The 19,738-nt window shown below is 41.5% G+C and overlaps 2 protein-coding genes across 2 annotated transcripts; both read right to left on the reverse strand.

Moving 5' to 3' along the window:
• Nucleotides 1-4,405: 4,405 nt before the first annotated feature.
• LOC118930876 (olfactory receptor 10R2-like) lies at nt 4,406-5,347 on the reverse strand. Its single transcript, XM_036922901.1, has one exon. It carries the CDS (start codon nt 5,345-5,347, stop codon nt 4,406-4,408), a length of 942 nt encoding a protein of 313 aa, XP_036778796.1.
• A 13,202-nt stretch (nt 5,348-18,549) lies between these two features.
• Nucleotides 18,550-19,491, reverse strand: LOC118930907 (olfactory receptor 10K1). Its single transcript, XM_036922930.2, has one exon. It carries the CDS (start codon nt 19,489-19,491, stop codon nt 18,550-18,552), a length of 942 nt encoding a protein of 313 aa, XP_036778825.1.
• Between the last annotated feature and the right edge of the window lie 247 nt (nt 19,492-19,738).

The following is a 19,738-nucleotide window of genomic DNA, read 5'->3' on the forward strand; positions in this document are numbered from 1 at the left end:
CATAAAAGTAAACAGACGCTCTACAGTTACAAAGCTGGGAATAGTATGCCAGCCTGCCTGCCTTCAAAACAGTCTCACGGAAACATGCACTCAAAATCCTGCTCCGATCCCACGTGAAGTTATGATACTAAACAAGCCAGAGGAACAACATCCCGATAGGAAACAGAGGGGTGCCTGTGTAGTGAAAACCAAGGCAGACAGCCCAGCCGGCTTCCCATAAAGGACTTGCCCCAGCTGACAGGAGCGCTGTGAGCAGGCAGCTTTGGCTGTCCGCCTCTTCAGGCATTTTGCCAGCAGCACAGACACCCTACCCGGAGTAACAAACTTTCCTGTAGCACCCTACGCCCGGACGCCGACTGATGCGGTGTATGAAGTCCTGGCCATCCCGGCTCAGCTCAGCCCCCCTCTGAACGGTCATTCCTCCGCGGAGCTCGCTGTTGGACCCGCTGCGGCTGTCACCGGGACACCTACCTGGACCCCTCTCTCTGCCCAGCAGGTCCCCTGCATGCCACGGGTGTTCATGCATTTATTAACAAACATCCCACAAGCACAACCTGCAAGAGCCTGGAAGACAGGCTCACAAAAAAAAGATAAAAACTCCAACCAAACATTTCAAACTGAGCTAAAAGAAATTAAAGAAGCGATAGGGTAGGGGACATAATAGCAGAGATCAGAATTTAAAAGAATTCAGTTTATGAGTGATTGGAGGAAGAAAAGTTTTGGGAAGAGAAGAGATGGACCAGGGCACAGCTGGAAGTGAAAGAAAATCCATTTAATACATGAGGTCTAAGTTTGGAAGAACGTAAGGCTGAATAAACATGATGGAAAAGAGCATAATAGAAAAAGCAGATAAGAAGAGAAGTAAAATGTAGAGGAAAAGCATCAAAATAATTCTGGGAATGCCCTCTCTAGAATTCTATTATGAAATTTGAAACCAGGCAAATACTGATGCATGATACTAGGAGCCAAAGAGTTGTTCCTGTTGGCAAAGAGGGAGAGAGTAATGAGGTGCTTGTAATATTCTATTTTTTGACCCATTTATGTTCACTTTGTGTTAATTTATTCATGTGGTAATTTATCTGTGATCATTTATTCATGATTTGCACACTTTTCCGTCTGTGTTTTGTTTCCATAACAAAGTGGATATAATGTACTATTTATGGATGCAATATATTTTATTATGAGGGTGTTAATTATAATATTTTCTATTCTATGCATTTTTTATATTTCCTCTCAGAATTTTTTTGCTCTTCTGTTTTGATTTCTGTGTTTCACGTTCAAGGCTTCTTCAAATGTCTGGCAAGGCTTGGATGTTCAAATGTATTCCAGACGGTGGCCCCAAACTGCTTGTTCGAAGCTTTCTGTACCTGCACGTACCTTGTAGGCTGGAGGGCTCCAGTGTAGGACAGCAGGCAGAGAAATGTCGCTCACTGTGCTAAGGTAACCCCCAACATCCGGGGACCTCCCACAGAAATCCTCCTGTTTCCTAAAGGAATTGTTTATGCCTGGATGTCAGGCTTCTGGCGCTGAGTGAGGGCAAGGTGTGGGCGGTGCTGTCCGCTGTCAGAGGCTCACAGCCAGTCCTCAGCTCCTGACACCTGCCTCAGTTCTGCCGGTATCTCTAGTCCAGAACTCCTCTGGTTTAACTGCCGTAAAAGAAAACTCCAATCGTGCAACACAGATGACTCTGCAGCCTTGTGCTGATCTACAGGCTCTTAGGTACTGGCTTGTGATGAAAGATGTATAGAAATTGAACGTAAATATTAAGTATCTTTAATAGAATTTGATATTACGGAGACATCTCATCAGTGGACACATCTTTTGGAGCAGAGAATAACAGTTCAGGTGTTTTTCATTTCCTTTTCCTATGAATTCATTTTTATTTTGTTTTACTGAAGTAGTAGCTTGTGATGAAATGGAGAAAAGAACTAATTGGCTGTCACTGGGGATGATTTGGGAACTTTGGATGGAGAAGCCGTGTTCCTTATTAAGACATTAAGCCAATCTTAGTCTTTTCAGTGCCATTTGGGAGGATCAACTGTAAAGAGAATATGGAGATTCAGTTCTATGCTTTGAACTGGTTTGTTTGGCATTGGTTTCCCACCTTGTGCAGGTGTATTTTCTGCTTTCTCTCCTCTGCTTAGAACCTTTTTTAGCCTCTCTGACCTTTATATATATATATCCTGTGTACTGTTCTCTCCTATTCACCTTCTCAGTAAGCGCTATTATGTTTTCATACCCCTGCCATCATGTCAATAAGTTTAAGGATAGATTATATATGTTAAATTCCAGGAGGTTTATTTAGCATTTAAAAAACAGACTCCACAACAAAGTTCACAAGTAAGTATTGCTAGAAATACAGTGAGAAGCTAATAAACACAAATGCAATGATATATTTTAGTTCAGGACTATGAAGTCATTGCAGGTCACATGAACATGAAACAAACAATGATATTGCATGCTAAGATAGTTTAAAACAAAACTAAGATAATAGCATACTATGCATACTATTTTAATCTAAATAAAAATTTCATGAGGAGTAATTTGAAAGGAACCAATAATAATAAAATTCAATAATTTCTAAAAATAGAATTTACTCCAATCACATTCTCTGACACAAAAAAACTATAGATAACACATATTATTTAAATGCCAGCACAGATATATATATCCATTCCTTAAAAATACTTGATTAATAAATGACAACAGCAAACCTGTTAAGAAAAAAAATAACAAAAATAACGGATATGGCAAATGCTTTACTTACACAGCTATGTAGTAGCTTAAATGACTTAATTATTTAACTAATAAGAATGCAAATGATACAAAAAGACTTTATCCAAAAACTGAAAAAATGGAAGACAAAAATGAGAACAGAGCTAATAATTTAAATATGAGAGCATTATTGATGATGTTATTATCTACATTAATTAGAAAATCTACATCAATTTAACAAGGGAGAATGCAGTTACATTTTACCCTGGAAATGGAGGTCACACATGAAATATGAATTTCAGTTTTCTCCATTATGCTTTAAAAAGAATATTGATAAGCTGCAGTATATCTAAAGGACTGCACACAGGAAGGTGAAGGGTCTGAAATTCAGGTCACATGAGTAATTGGAAAGCTTCAAATGACCATCAGAACTGGGCCAAACATCCGTGAACCAAGATTAAACTAACTGTATGACACAAGAGACACAAAGTAAGAAAATCACAGAGAGGCAAATATAAGCTAGAATGAGAGGAAACACCGAGAGCTGAAAATGACACGAATGTGTATTTTGTGAAGTCGCTGATGCCCAGGTGTCGCAGGTGAGTTCCTCTTGGAGATACTGATGAAGGCATCTCTGTACAGGTGGGAGGGGGGACTAGATGACCCCCGCAGTCATTCTCTCTCTAGTATTATATAGTCTGGTGGCAAATTTGAAAATGGGTAGCTTCGCTCTTCTTAATAAATTCAGTGTGGAAGGCCCCACAGACATTTTCAGCCTGAGGTGGACCGTATGGCTGGTTGTTTTTTCATGCATTAATGCAGCATATCTTCAATGTTACATATGCTATGGCTCAAAGGAATGGTCAGTTGCAAAGAGTGACTGAGGGTCCCAGACAGAGGAAGGAGGCACAGCAACACATGTGGGCGATGCCTACAATGAGATGGAGGCCAAGGCAGAGAAGGCTTTTTGCTTTGGATGCCAGAAAACGCAACCAGAAATATCATTTTTGGAGAAGCTGAAAGAAATGACAGGTCCTTGAAGAGATGTGCAAAGTCTTGATTAATGTAATAGGAGTCTTACATTCTGTGCAGTTTTACATTTTATGCATGCTTTCTTTCATCTGATCTATTAGAAGCCAAGATGCTATGGAGGAAGATAGGAAAATTATATTACTGCTGTTTTCCATATTTTACAATTTAGGTTCGGAGAACAATTATAGGCTTCTTAAGTCCTGACTTAACCAATGTCAAGCTTAAATCTTCTAATTGCTAATACAGTAATTTTTTCTTTTTCCAAGACCTAAGCCATCTTTAGGCCTGAGCACCGTATTTGAAGCTGGAAATAACCTTAAGCAAAGAATACAAAGATTTAGGCCAAGTAAACTAAACATAGGGCAACAGGTAATGGTTTTTAAGACCTTTTGAGACCTACATGCTGGAGGAACAGGAAGAGGAGGAGAGTGAACCTGTAGTGGCATATGCTTTACTATCTCTTTTCCTCTGGGCAGCACCGTCAGATGAGCAGGGCACTGTGCCTGCTTTGCATAAGAGAACATTGAGGCGGCACAATGTCAAATAATTCACCCAGGGCCACACAGCTATACAGATAAATAGACTAGAAATGTTTATGACTTAAACAACTAGTGACACATTTGGCCCACATGTGTGTGTACTACTGAAAATGTTCAAATTACAAAGCCTTAAGTGAAAGCCCAGTCTTCCCAATCATTTTCCGAATGGCCCACTGTACTTCTTTGTTCCTAAGGCTATACACCATCGGGTTCAACAGTGGGGTGATGATGGTGTAGGTCACTGTCACCAGCTTGTCTTCGCCTGATATGTATTTGGCTGAGGGTCTCAGATAGACCGAGGAGGCACAGCCATAGTGGACGACGACCACAATGAGGTGGGAGGCGCAGGTGGAGAAGGCTTTTCGCTTGCCTTCGGCCGACGGGATCTTCAGGATGGTATGGACAATGAAGCCGTAGGAGATGCAGATGAAGATCAAGGGCACAACAAGCACCAAGACCCCACAGATGAAGATGATCAGTCCATTGACGTAGGTTTCAGCAGAGGCGAGTTGGATGACTGGTGCAATATCGCAAAAGTAGTGGTTGACCTTGTTGGAGCCACAGAAAGGGAGGCTAAAGACCAGAGCTGTTCCCACCAGAGATACGAGGAAGCCCCCAACGATACAAGTTGCAGCCAGCTGTCCACACACCGTCCAGCTCATGAGGATGGGGTAGTGCAGAGGCCGGCAGATGGCAGCATAGCGGTCATAACCCATCACCCCCAGCAGCAGGCAATTGGTGACAGCAAAGCCAAGGAAGAAGAGCATCTGGGCAGCACAGCTCGTGAAGGACAGGGTCCTGAACACAGAGAGCAGGTTCAGAAGCATCTTGGGCAGGATGACAATTGTATAGAAGGTCTCAGAGGTCGAAAGGACACACAGAAAGAAGTACATGGGCGTGTGGAGGCTGCGATCTGAGCGGATGACTGCGATGATAGTGAAGTTTCCACTCAAGATGACTGAATAGAGGCAGAGAAAGGCCACAAAGAGGATGAGCTGTAATTCCCGAAGGCTGGAGAAACCCAGCAGTAGGAACTCAGTAACACAGGAGGAATTGGCCATGGAGAGTCGATCCCATGGAACAAAGCTAGTATCATCAGATCCAGAGACCTTCGGAATTGAGAATTCAGGGAGACTGCCCCTTCTTAAAGTAGCTAGCACCAGTCTGGTTTGAATGAGAAACAACAGGCATGGGAGAGAAAAAGGAGTGTAAATTAACCAAAAATTATCCTAAACTAATATGCACCATGCTATTAATAAATTAATATGCACTGTGCTATTTTTCTGCCAGTGATTTTAACAGTGAATGTGGGAACAAGGGCTTACATGAAGTATATAGATATTTGCTCAAATAAAGCCTATCTTTTATTACCAACTTCCTCCCCCATAAAAAAACTTGTGCAATCTCCACTTAATATTTTTGGCAATCCAATACTCAAAAAAACCTTTATCTGCCTTAATTATGATTTTAAGGGGACATGTTTTACCCATATGACTGATATATAGGTTCTGTAAGCAGTGTCTGAGGTCCCACTTCCCATCTGCTTTTCATTCATTCCTCACCCAGGGAAATATCCATTGGTTTGTCTTTGTGTTGCTTGCCCTTAAGGAGCACAGGTTCCTTTCATTACTAATCATATATCCCATTTTCCTGTGGTCATTCACTAAAAAATAATTTATTTTAGAAGTATTGCTACTGTCTTAGAACTAGTTTTATGTTTCTTCTACAAACTTAGAGACACTAGGCCTGATTTCCCCTTGCAGAAAATGCATGGCCAGGATAATTTAGTTTTATTTCAACATGCGCTGGTCACCCACTTGGTTACACGTCTTCTCCTTGATATATCCTGATTTGAAGATCCACCAGACTGTCATTCCCAGGATCTGTCTCTGAATTCCTGAGTAGGGAGGGAGGCTCAGATACTTTCCTTAAGGCCTCTGACACAGTTTTTATTGCTGTACTATATTGTATGTGTTTTCATCAACACATACTTATTTCCCATGTCCTGCCCACATCTCTTCTTCCATCTGCATTCTGCATCTCAGCAAAATCCTCTTGGTCCTTCAAGCTGTAAATTTCTGAGATACGTTTAAACACATCAATTTTCTCATCCTCCAGATCCAATCTGCTTTTGCTCTGCAGTACTCCTAGAGGCCATCTCATCCTCTCTTCAAGAAGTTAGTGCTTGCCTGACCTAGTCTAAGGGTATTAGAGACTGCCTGCGGTCTATCTCATCCCAGTCTAGGTCATCCTCCACCAAGCGTCAGAATTATCTTTCCATAGGACAAATCCTATACCACTAACAAAACTACATGACCCACAATAATCAAGGTAAATCAATTATATTCTTTCATGCTTTTCCCAAAGATACTTTTCCATGCATAACTGCCACTATGTATTCCTTCACGTGAATTTCAGCACTGAGAAATTTTGAACAATCATCATTTTTCATACCACCTTGTAAATCTGGCAATAGTATGGGCTTTGCTTGTTGTACGTCTTCTTCTCTTAATTTTGCAGCCCTCTTTAAATCTTCAAAATCACATGTCTTCATCACACAGGTTCAGTGTAATTCCTGTGTGATACATCCATTCCCTCTATATGTCTTTGTGTTTCAACACTTTATGCTAAGAGAGAAAGCTTCTAATATCCTTTCACCTTCATTTGTGGCCCACTCATTCTTCATAGTTTCAAAAAACCAGTTATTGAAATTTCTCATTTGTCTAGGGAGAGTTTTCCATTTCTAGTATATTTAAAGCTGGTTTCATGTGTCTTTATCAAAATACTCAACATGTTATGTCCAAATTATTTTTCCCAGTTGTCTCTCCAGTAGACTTGAGAGTCTCAAGGCTAAAGATCCTACCTTATTCACTATGTACCCTCAAAACTTAACCCAATCTTTAAATAAATAGATAATAAGTGCTTGATGAATAAATGAAATAGTCTGTTAATGAATTAATAATGGTTCCAATCAGTTCATTCTACAGCAGCTTGGTGCCTTTTGCACCACCATGTGCCTCCTAAGTGAAAACACTTTTTGTGTTTTCTATACATGCCATGTGTTCTCTATAAATTTTGTTTTCTTCCTTTCTAACTTTAATGCTGTAACCTCTCTAAGAAAAAATCAAAACTTACTCTACAGCCCTGCCTTCTTGACCTCAGTCTACGTCTTCATCCTAACATTTCCCACCATCCAGCTCCCCTGCCTCTTCTGTTATTTGCTCACATTTCCCATTTTCCACTACTAATAACTAGGGGAACACAGATCACTGGCTCATAGGGAAATCCAACAATCTCTGAATTTGGCATACAAATAAATGACTGGATTGTCACTGCTTGTCTCAGCAAAGAAGTCAAAGTGCCTAAAAATGTTAAAAAGTCACATCCCTTCACACCAGACTTCTAGTGCCCAGAGAATCTCAGATGTTTCCACGCCACATCTATGAAGGTTTCTAGGAGAAATTTGCCAAAATCCTTTCCCCTGTCATAACCCCCATGGTTCTCCTTCCATTTCCACAAACTCTGAACCACTCTAAGAAAAGTACCTACATCACTCCACAAATACCACCTGTGCCTTTTCCCCACGGGCACATTCGCTGTTGCTCGCTGAGCACCACCGATGGTCTTTCCTTTCACATCACTACGGACTCAGTGCCCTGGCTGGTAGGTGAGATCCCTGCCTCCATAGGGAGCTCACTACCACATCGTGCTCAACACTTGTCCATAACTCCCCCAATTAGCAAGAAGAACTATGGTAATCCACTGCGAGAGTTCGTTGGCCAAAGAGAAGGCCCTTTATAATAGATTCTCTGGGGATTTATTAGAGAGGTGGAGGTTTTCTGGGCATCATTTCTTAAAATAGACATCAATGGAATGACGCCTTTGAGTTTTCCTACTTAGTGATCCTAGATTTTCATTTTCAGGTTGGAGAAAAGAATAAATTTCACATTCTCATTTTGGAAAGCTAAAGGAGGGGAAGTAAAGATACAAAAAATAGAAGACAAAATATTAGAGCAGCAGATGCACTGTAAGTCTTTTGGACCCATGAGAAACATATTTGTTCCTGGCAAATCATGTGAACAATACTTGTTCAATAAATAAATAAATGAATGAATAAAGTAAATTTGGGTCATGGAGAACAATGTGATCGTGCCCTGGTATAGGTCTTACTTGAGGTTTCTCCTTTAGTGGAAGTTCCTCCGAATTCCAGGTCGTGTATTTCTTCCCTTTGCCAGGGAGTCCAGACGCTTGGACGGGACATGGGACAAAGGTTACACACTGAGAGATGGCGCTCTGGGAGGCTCCTGTGAAACTGCTCTCGTATGTGTTATGTCAGAGATGTTACAGGGAAGGCACAGCAGGAGAAAATCCCAAGTTATTAAGAAAGTAAGACCTTGATGAATAGGACTTGGTGCTTTCTCCTTCTACTTATGTCAGAGACTGAGACCATGGCTAGATCGGCACAGAATACTTTTGCAGAAAAGATTCAGCCACAGGATTTGTCTTCTATATATGCTGAAGGTTAAATACAGCCACACATTTTTATTTGTTTTACACTTCTCACCTAGACAGATATGCATATGCCTCTTTTTTTTGAGTCTAGGTAGGCTGAGTGACTACTTTGACAAGGAGATAGTGGCAAAAATAATGTTGCATCAGTTTATAAATCCTGGACTCTAGAGTCTAGCAGCCTCTACTTCCTGTTCTTGGATCACCCACTATTGTACCCTAGCCACCATCGTTTAAGGAAGCCCAAACAGCCCTTAGATCACCCATGGGGTGGGAAACTAAGGTTGCTGGCCAACAGCCTCAAATAATTACACAGCCAAAAGTGAACATGAGCTAACTAGCTGCATAAGTGAGCCGTTCTGGAAACGGACCCCAAGCCCTAGTTGAGCCGTCCAAGCTCACCACGCTGACATCCAAGCTGTGGTCAGGAGGCGGAAGCCGACCACATGGAGCCATGCCAAAATCATAGATTTGTGTGCAAAATAAATAACTTGTTATTTTAACAACTGAAGTCCTCCATAGTTTGTTATGCAGCAATAAAGAACTAGAATAGAATTTGGTATCTAAACAAGGGGCTGTTGCAATTAAAACTTGCAATATATGGCATTGAATTTGGAATTGGTGGGAGGAGAATGTGTAAAGATTTAAGGAATCTGTTCACTGAAAGTTGGAAGCGTCTTGAGGCCACTGTCGGTAAACATTTGAAAGACAGAAAGGACAGAGAGAAAAATGTTGGTAACAAGGGGCTACTTACGTGCTTTGTTGGGAAGCTTGACATACTGTCGCCTGGAAAACAGAAAAAGCATTTAGTAAACTTTTTGGGGAAATTTCTAGGAAGATTATAAAAAGTGCTGATCAATGATAAAATATGGTAAGAAAAGAGATGAGCAAAAGAAGGTGCTGTTAAGTTTTCATGAATAATTTAGAGGAGATATAAAGAATCCAGACCTTGCTGGGTTTGAAAATAAAGCTGTTTCTCGTCCCATCCCCAGTCTTGTCCAACAAAGATTCTCAAAGTGAGAAATGGCTTCAGGGGTAAAGATCAGACCCAAGGGGCTGTCAGGAAAACACTGCCTCAAAGTAAAAGAGCTCAAGAATGTGACTGTAAGACTATTTGTTAGAACTTGGAAATAGTTAAGTGTATGTCAAGTAAGGTTTCTGTGAATCTTAAAGGCATAAATCCTCTGAATTAAACAAGCCCCATCTAGGAATCTTAAGGGGACTGTCACACAGCAGCCTCACAGGTGGCCCATAAAAAAGAAAGAAATGTGGATGTGACTGCTTGTCTAAGGGAATTAATTTTATGATACATAAGAAACCCAGAAAGTTCTTTTAAAGCAACTGTATCAATTTTAACAGGGATGGAGACAATGAAAATGCAGACATCTCAGGACCTCCAACCTACTTATACAGAGGAATCAGAGTGAGAAAATGCCTCACCTGCAAGTACTGGCTGTCTTATGAATCAGGAAAAATAACCAAAGCGTGGGGTAAACTCTGCAGGTTAGAGCCAGGAGCCATGGAGAATCACGCCCAGAAAACAGCACCAGATCCTAATCAAGGGACTGGCAACCTGGAGCCACCTACATTTCAGCATTTTTATGGATGAGTGACTGTTTATGTTCTTCATTTTCCTCTTCCTCCAAAGGAAGTGTCTATTGCCATTATCCTACATGCCCATCTTACCGTTAAGATGCATCATGAGCAAACAGCCTACATCTTCAGTTCACAGAACTTCAAACTGAAAAAAACTACACTTAAAATGATTCATATGTCTGTAGACTTGATTTAGATCACAAGATCCTGGACCTTCAGCCAGAGCCAGCCAGAGGCTGTGACTGGAGGAGCTTCTGAGGGGGCTTGGAAGGTAGGAGGATGAGTATATTGCAAATGGTAAGAATGCAAATAATTTATGATCAGAGGGAAAGATAAAAATAGAACAAGTTAAAGAGCAATGCAGGGGAAAAAATTATACAAATAGAATTTTAAATAACGATATGGAAAAAGAGAAAAACACGAATGCACACATACATTAGTTCTTTGAAAAAAATAGACAAAACATACAAAACTACTCTTTTATCTAGAAAAAATAAAAGCACAAGCATGTATAGTATAAAATGACAAATCAAGTAATCATTTCAAAGAAATTTTCAAATCTAAGACTATTTTGTACAAACTTTTATAAAGAATTCTGAAAGTCTAGATGAAATGAATAATTTTCCAGCAAAATAAGTCCCAGATATGATCCAGTAAAAATAAAAATGACTGTCTAGGCCAATCTTTTTAGAAGAAATAGTGGATATTATCATAGACCCTCAAAAAAGTTTACTATGCCTATATTACGTCACAGAGAATTTCAACAAACTTTCAACCATGAGATGATCTCAAGGCCACTGAAAACTGTTTCTAACATAAAATAATAACTCTATAAACACTTCTTTAAGAGATAGAAAATAGAAAAAAATTCAGTGTAAATCCTCAACTCATATAATGTTCAAACACTCTTGTGGATTTGTCAGTAAAATTCAAAAAGTTCAAAGAATTAGGGGAAAACATCAGTGAATGAAAAAATTGAAAAACTAAGCTTAAAGATAATGAAATGTTATCAAAGAGTAGAAAATAACCAACAGTTTGTATAAAATTAAATGTTTATTTGCAACAAAGACACAATAAAAAATATTAGGAGACAAACAACAAATGGAAAATGACTAAAAAATTATCAAATTAATAAACACTTATCACAAAATAATGGATAAAATAACTAAAGCTCTAAGATAGTAAACAGATATAAGCATACAGTTCATAAAATAGGAATACAATGCATGAAGCATCTAAAAATTTGTTTTGCTTCACTTAAAATGTACTGCAAATTAAAATTAAACTGAGAGAACATTTAGACTCTCCCTGTTAGCAGTGGTGATGTGGACTATATGACCAGCAACTAAAGTATTTGCTAGTAGGATTATAAATAAGTTATAATTTTACATAGAGAAATTCAGCAAAATATATGTTGGGCTTAATTTTGGGGTGGAATGTTAGCTGAGAGTTACTTTAAATCCTAATAGTAACTCAGCCATTGTTGAAAATCATTCCAAAGTGGTTGACTAGTGCCTGGGGATTGTAATTGTGTTTTCTGTGTACGTCAATCTTGCAGTATTCATCAAGGTCATAAATTCTGACTGTGCAGAACTATGATGGTAGACACAGACTGTTGTGTGATATCCTAGGATGCCCTTGAAGTAATTTTTAACAAATAAATGTATAATGTGGGAATAAGAAAATTCAGTAAAATGTATCAAGATCCTTAAATATATTCATCAAATTTGTTCCAGTAATTCCATTTTTGAAATTCTATCCTAACACAGCAGATTTAAGCATGAAGGTATAATTTAGTGAGGGACATTTGAAAGTCATCATACAAACTTTTATTAGGTTTTGCTATTAGGTTTAGGATAGTATCATGCAGTAGATAAGAGTATGGAATCTGCAGGCAGATAACTTGGCTTTGGGTCCCAGTTCTTCCATTTAGTGACTCGTTGCCTGGGACAATTTACTTAACTCTGTGTTATAGTTTTCTCATCTGGACTATGAGCTAAAGGGAGGATAAATGTGTTAGTATATGTAAAATACTTAGAAGAGCACCTGCTACATAGGAAGTGTTCTATCAGTGATGTTCCTTTCTTTGGCTATAATTTTTTTTGCTGGGCTCTTTCCTCTCATCCATTCTAAGATGGTGATTTTGAATCTTTATACCCAGCCCATCACTGAAGAATCAAGTTAGTGGTCCACACCAGCAGTTTTAAAGTTCAAATAGAGTAAGTGAGAGAAAAGAAGACCCTGGAGAAAGTATACAAACGATGAGTAGCCCTCATTTAAAGTGAATCGTTGTTTTCATTTGTGTGTGTGCATGTGCCCAGGCCAGCTAGGTGGCAATTCAGACACATGTCTTACGTGGTCTTGCAGGTAGAGCTACGGACATAGAATGTACAGCATGGCGGCCTGACAGCTTTACTGGGGAGTGACCTTTCCTTACCTCTTCAGGCCTGCTGATGCCCACATCTGGTGTTTAGGACACGGCTGGTTCTTCTCCAGAAGCAGAGCTACGGAAACTGGAGAGGGAAGGATACCCATGACTTTCCTTACTTACAGCATTGCTTGTCTTTCCTCTCTTCCAGTAGGGTCTGCAGGGGGAAATCGGAAGAGACACATCCATTGCAGCCCCCACTCTCTTGACCAAAGAAGTGCAATTGATGGGATTGTCAAGAGTTATTCGGGAGCAAGAATAGAGGATCCTAAGAACAGGAGGCGGCCTTGCAGGCACAGAGAATGGCATGGATAAAACGTCAGGAAATAGAAAAACAAATAACAAAGGGGGTATTGAAGAGGTTCAACTGGGAAGAGGTAGCAAATGCAGGCATCAAAAGTTTCATTTAACCAAGTACCTTCTTACCCAAAGCCTTATAGTGATCCCTATAAACTTTATGGTATTCCAAGTTCCTTAGGAGAAAAAAAGGCTGCTATACCTGGTTTCTTATTACACTCAAACTCATTCAAGCCCTTAGAAGGCAGACACCACGATGCTCATTTGACAAGTTTACGTGCCACGCACCAAGTGTGCACACGCATCACTCTTGCCCACCAGCACCGGAGTTCCCAGCAAATAGCAAATATTCAAGTCTCTGTGAGAAAAATCAATGATTCAGCAAATCAATATATGAATAAATCATATATTGATAACTGGTTTATATATATTTATCTTGTCATTGGTGAAGGTACTCAATGAGGAAGGAAGCTAGAGAAAGATTTATATTGTGAAGAAAGTGCTAGATGTGGAGTAAAAAGCATTCACATTCTTATTTCAACAGCATGTCTTTGAGTAAATAATTAAATCTTACTGAGTCTTAGTTTTCTCTTCTGCAATTTGGGATATTATGAGGATTAATGGATAGCCTAAGTAAAAAACGAAGTATAGAATTACACATTAAAAAAACCCTAATTAAATATTTCCTTCTTTCCTTCCTTCTTTACACGGATGCTGGGGGCTCCTCTCATGGCCGTCCCGAAAGATCCCTAACACTTCCTCCCAGCCCGGGCAGTGTCTTGTCCCCTCATCCAGCTGCTACTCCATTACCACCCCCCAGTCCTTCACTGTCATGAGTACACAGACCACGGTTCTCAAAGGATCTCGACGACTTCTGAATTGAACATAAGAGGCGTAACTAGTTCTCATCTTCGAGAAGGCATAATGTGCTGCGAGATCTTAGACAACTTAATGTGTCCTTTTCTTTACTATCTGTGAATATAAGGAAGACCCCTCACCCCTGTGGAAGAGTCTTATGCTCCCCTAAATGTCAGCCCTGAAGTACCACAGACAGTAGTCATCCGATCTCTTAACCAGGGACCTTTAATGAAATGTCCAAATAATTTGCCACAAAAACACCATCCCCAGGGTATTACAGATCCTCCTACCATTCTTTTAAATGTTTTCAAACCAGTAATGAAAGACTCACACCACACTCTGCAGAACAACGCTCCCTGTGCGCCTTCTGAGTGGCCTGACCCAGCTACAATCTAATGAGTGTGCCAACAGGCATTTTCTGGTTATCAGCAAGTGTGTAAGAGCCCTGCCTAGTAATTTCACCACCCAGCACCCTAGGGAGCCATTACCTGCTCCTGAAACAGGTCCTGCCTTTCAGGGACTATGATCCAGGGGAAATGGACCTCCGGACTCTCTTGCCAAACAATCCATGCAATAAACTAGGGGAATTTGTTGGTTTCCCATTTCAGGCCCTAGTGAGGTGACTCATTAGAAATCTGGAGGCTGCCGGACACTATCAACAGAAAACCTGGGAGCCCCCCCAGGGCCCTCTCCTTGCAGTTCCAGCTTTTCATCCTTTGGTTGGAGGCCAGAATTTCCAGCGTTCTTGCGTCCTGCAATCTAACCCCTATTTCAGGGGAGAGGAGGATGTTTCAGGATGACAGAGCAATGGATGGCATAAACCTAGGAGTGAGAGCAGCCAGAAGCAAATCGAGGGGTGCAGTATAGTGTGGGAGTATGGATTGCAGGGCCTGGACACACCATGGACATATTTATTCATTCCAAAGCATGTACTTAGGTCTTACTTCTAGCACGAAAAATGTTCTGTTCAGGGGCTGTGGGCTCAAATAAGGATAGGCCCCCTTAGGAAACTTAATGCCCAATAGAGGAGACAAAGAAGGTACGTCGCTGTGAGAGTCCGTGGAAGGGAAACATGAATTTCGTTGGAGAAGTCAGCACAGCCTCCCCAGAGGAGGCTGTGCATGAGTGAAATTTTGAGGTCTGAGTTGTGGGGGACAAATAATGAGCTGTTGAAGGACTTAGAGTCTGGGCCATTATCTGATGAGATTTTCATTTTAGGATATTGATGATAACAATAAGCAACACTTAAATAATGCTTAGTAAATGGTAGAGATGCTCTAACTGTTGAACAGATTTTATGTAATTTAATTCTCAGAACAGCCCTAAGATCTCCCAGTAGCAGTGTGAACAGTAAACTGGGGATAGCCAGGCTTTGAAACCCTTGCAGCGCACCAAAGGAGACAGCACCACAGTTACTGTGCACATGGGGAAGGAATGTGGTTGAGCACCTTAGGTCAGTAGAACCTACAGGACTTGGTGATGATTAATGTGTGATGTCAGGGCGAGAGGTGGTGAAGATGACTTTAATGTGCATGGCTCAGTTGCCTGAATGCATGGAGTTTACATTCACCAAGTTTCAGTATAAACATAGCAGAGCACACGGTGGATTTAGTTTGGACGTGATCACACCTCTTAGAACAGCTGTTAGCGCTGTATTCTCAGAGAGTTGGGTGGGGCGACCCAGCTTGGCCTGGGGATGGCAGGCTGGTGTAAAGCACAGGATCTAGAATCAGGCCAACCAATCAGGTTGAGGCCTGGTTCTGTCTTTTGCATTTGTGGGGCTTGGACAAGAAACTTAACTTCTCCAGTTTGTAATGACCTTGTCTGAAAAACGGCACTGATAATAACTATTACAGAACAGTGTTAGGAAGTTTAAACAAAATGCTCTACTGAAAGTGTTTGTAACATGTAAGTTCCTAGTGGAGCTCTTCAGAGTGAGGTCCAGGCAGGGTACGTCACTCAAGCCCCCAAGGACATAGAGCTGTCAGGACAGGACAGCAAGATAGGTTTTCAGACTTTTGCTTCCATCTTATCTGAAATAGAAATTTGTGGGAGCCCCTTCCTTTGCAGGAATCCAAACATATCATTTCTTCTTTGAGTGATGTTATTAGCATGCAGATTGGATTTCTGCAGATACCTTCATGCTGTTTCACTCCTTCCCTCTGTGAAGAAAGGCATAATTTGGCAAAATAGCTAAACAGATTGGGTCAAGGAGACCACACCTGCTGAATAGAGCTAAGCTAAATTGCTTCCGCAGAAATAAAACAGGAATTGGGTTCTTGGTGGCTTTGTTTCCCTCCCTTCTTCAGGAAAAATTCATTTAGATCCTAGAATGATTCCAAAGAAAGAATGGGGAAAACCAAAGTCCGTTCTACAGATGAGAGTCCTGGGGACTGACATCCGGTCGCACCCGGGAAGCCTCCAAGCCAGCGTTAGTCCCTAGGATTGGCACTAGGCTCGTCTCTTGCAACACTGACTTTCCAGCTCATTTAGAGAACTCTGTTTCATGGGACATCAACAAGGGGAGAAAGCAGGGCAAGGTGGGCGTTTAACTAGACTAAGAATAATAATTGCAGCTATCGCCCTATTGCTGTTTTGAAATGCTTGCAGTGATGCCCAGGAAACAGAATCAAACTGTAGGAATGGAGAAGGAATATGATTATCAAACCTGCAAGATTCCCTACAAATCCGTAGGATTTAGTGGCTGGTTCACTGGGCGTTGTAAGAAAGTAAGAAAAAAAAGCGCACAGTGGTGAAGGTCACTTCCAGGGGCATGGCTTGGCCACCTCAGTGGACAGAACTGACATTTCCCTAGACCCGCTGAGCAAGCTTGGGGGCAGAAAATGGCAGAAAAGGCAGAACTATTCATAATACCAACATCCCTTTCATTTCGGGTGCTATACAAAGAACAGGGTCAACAAAGTTGTGTTTAATATAAAATCCGTGCCTTCAGGAAATTCAAATACGCCATAGGGTCAGACAAAACACTATGATAGTGGCATTCTTTCTTGGCTCCCTCTCACCCAGCAGTTTCCCGCTTCAGGCTTTTATACATGCTTCTGTTTCTGTCTAAAAGGCTCCCCAGTAACTCCCTTTACCGAGCCACTGCTACTTACCCTTTCAGTTACAGGTTACACGTCACTTTCCCAGGGGCAACTGCACACCATTTACTCTAAATTACATTTCTTTCACTCCTCTCTCCCTTAACTCCTGCATATACTTTTCCTTCAGAGGACAGACTTCCACTTGCATTAAATTATTTTTCCCTGAGTTTCTCTCTTTCCTGGGACTCTCTCAAGATAGACAATAGGTATATCATGAGGACAGAGACGACATATATTTTTTCATCATCTATTTCCAGTAGCTAAAACAGTATCTGGTACATATTAAGTAATGAATAAATATTTGTCGAAATAATAGGAGATATAATAAAAATAGGTCCTGGATGCTATGAGAATACAAAGAGGGCGGGGCCTGATACCATTTTGTCAAGGTGTGGCAGGGAGACGAGGCAGGCTTCAGAGAGAGTGAGAGAGTTGCGGAGGTCGTCTTGAAACATGAGATTAAATAGGAAAATTAAATAAAGGAGAGGAGCTATTCCAAAGAGGAGAAGCAGCACTTGAGAAAAGATGGCAGAATGCAGAATCACGTCACTTTGAGGACCAGCAAACAACTGATGAGCTTCCTAGTGCGCAACTAGTCCCATAGAGGAAATGGATAATAATAATAATGTTAGAGGCAATAACGTCAGAGAGGTAGGCAGAGACTAGATGATAAATCCTTACTAACAGATGCCTCTGGGCCTCATTCTGTATGGCCAGGGAAGTCACTGAAGGATTTTTCCTTGGATTTTCTGGCCATCAGGGAACTCGAGCTCTCCACCCTATTACTATTAACTCAATCCCTTTGCTTAGATTATTTGAGTTACTGAAGCAATTATTTAATGTTAGCAGCTGCCTTGAAGAATAAATAGGTATGATATTCAGGAAATGAAAGGGGGGAGAGCTAAGACAGGTGACTATGGGAAAGATATACATGTATGTAAGAAGGTGACTCCTTAGTGAGGTTCCAGTCTCAGACAAATGAAGGACAAAACAACCCCAAGGAACGACAGTCATTTCAGTATGTAGATTGAGGGAGGTGAGTCCAGGGCCCAAAAGGGCCAGTAAGGTTTGCTTTGGGTGGAGGGCGCCAAGGTTGCCTGTTGTCTTCGGAAAACGGAGAACTGAGTGTATGCAGGAGGGGTAGGAACAAATAGTCAGATGGTCTCCTTCTGTTCCTTGGACTTAAACAGCGTGGATGCAGCTTTGCTCTCATGAGCTGACATACTTATTTCGAGTGATCAGTCTTCAGAGCAGTGAAATACGATGAAAATTGTTCTAGTAATAAGTAATCTTTCCCACATCTGCTTAGCTTCCCGGAGTATTACTGAGGTTAGAAAAGCCAGAATGTCAACTTCTCTGAGCCTCATTCCCCTCATATGTAAAATGTTCAACACTTAAATGAGAAAATATGTAAAAGTACACCTCACTTGGCACATAAAAGGCATACAATGAACAGTTAAAAACCGGCTCTTTAATTAGCAGGATATGAAGTCTGGCCAATTGCTCTTCGAAGGGCTGATTTGAATTCTTTATTTCTCAGACTGTAAATCATTGGATTGAACAATGGAGTGAGGATGGTGTAAAACACAGATATGAGGGTGTCTTGACTAGAAGAGTAGTTGGACTTGGGCCTTAAGTAGATGAAAGAGGCGCAGCCATAATGAACAGTTACCACAATGAGATGGGAGGCACAGGTAGAAAAGGCCTTGTATTTCCCACCGGAGGATGGGATTTTTAGAATGGCAGCGATGATGCGGATGTAGGAGACAAGGATGAGTGACAGCGGAATGACCAAGGCAAACACGCCAAGCATGAATATGACCAACTGGCTGAGGCTAGAGTGATGGGATGCCACCTTGAGGACAGGAGAGATGTCACAGAAGAAGTGATGGAGTTGGTTGGAGGCGTGAAAGGGCAGGTGAAATATCAGGGATGTGGTGACCAAGGACACAGTGAAGCCACAGGCACAGGCCGCAGCCACCAGCCCCACACACGCCCCATGTCCCATGAGCACTGAGTAGCACAGGGGGTCACAGATGGCCACGTAGCGATCGTAGCCCATGGCTGCCAGCAGGAAAGAGTGGGAGCAGCCGAGGAAGAGGAAGGCAGACATCTGGATGGCACAGCCCAGGAAGGAGATGGTCTTCTTCAGGGCCAGCAGGTCGACCAGCATCTTGGGTACAATGACGAAGGTGTAGCAAGTCTCAGAGCAGGAGAGGACGGCGAGGAAGAAGTACATGGGGGTGTGAAGGGCTCTGTCCAGCACGATGGTGGAAACAATGATGGCATTGGTGCCCAGCGTGAACAGGTAGAGGAGCAGGAAGATCACGAAGAGCAGCGGCTGCAGCCTGGCCAGAGACGAGAAGCCAAGGAAGATGAACTCTCTCACCAGGGTCTCGTTGACCCGCTCCATGTGCAGCACTTCCATATAGGAGAGTCAGGGGCAGAGGCAGAGGCCAGGATCCAGGCAGGAGAGCAGAAATGTGTGGGAAACACAGCCCAAAATCTGCAGGTGGCAGGCATGTCCAGGTGTTTGGTGGCACTTCTTCATTCCCTCTCAAAAATGTCTGCTAAAATAAGAATTCAGGCTCAATATGCAACAGAATAACTGGCAACTAATTAGGAGGTTTTTCTCTAAGACTAAGAGCATGTTATCTCCC

This window comes from Manis pentadactyla, chromosome 19, assembly GCF_030020395.1.
Source record: "Manis pentadactyla isolate mManPen7 chromosome 19, mManPen7.hap1, whole genome shotgun sequence".
In the NCBI taxonomy this organism is placed as follows: Eukaryota; Metazoa; Chordata; class Mammalia; order Pholidota; family Manidae; genus Manis; species Manis pentadactyla.

Excerpts from the sequence above, each read along its gene's own strand:
- LOC118930907 (XM_036922930.2), bottom strand. The coding sequence starts at position 19,491 with ATGGAGCGGGTCAACGAGACCCTGGTGAGAGAGTTCATCTTCCTTGGC.
- LOC118930876 (XM_036922901.1), bottom strand. The coding sequence starts at position 5,347 with ATGGCCAATTCCTCCTGTGTTACTGAGTTCCTACTGCTGGGTTTCTCC.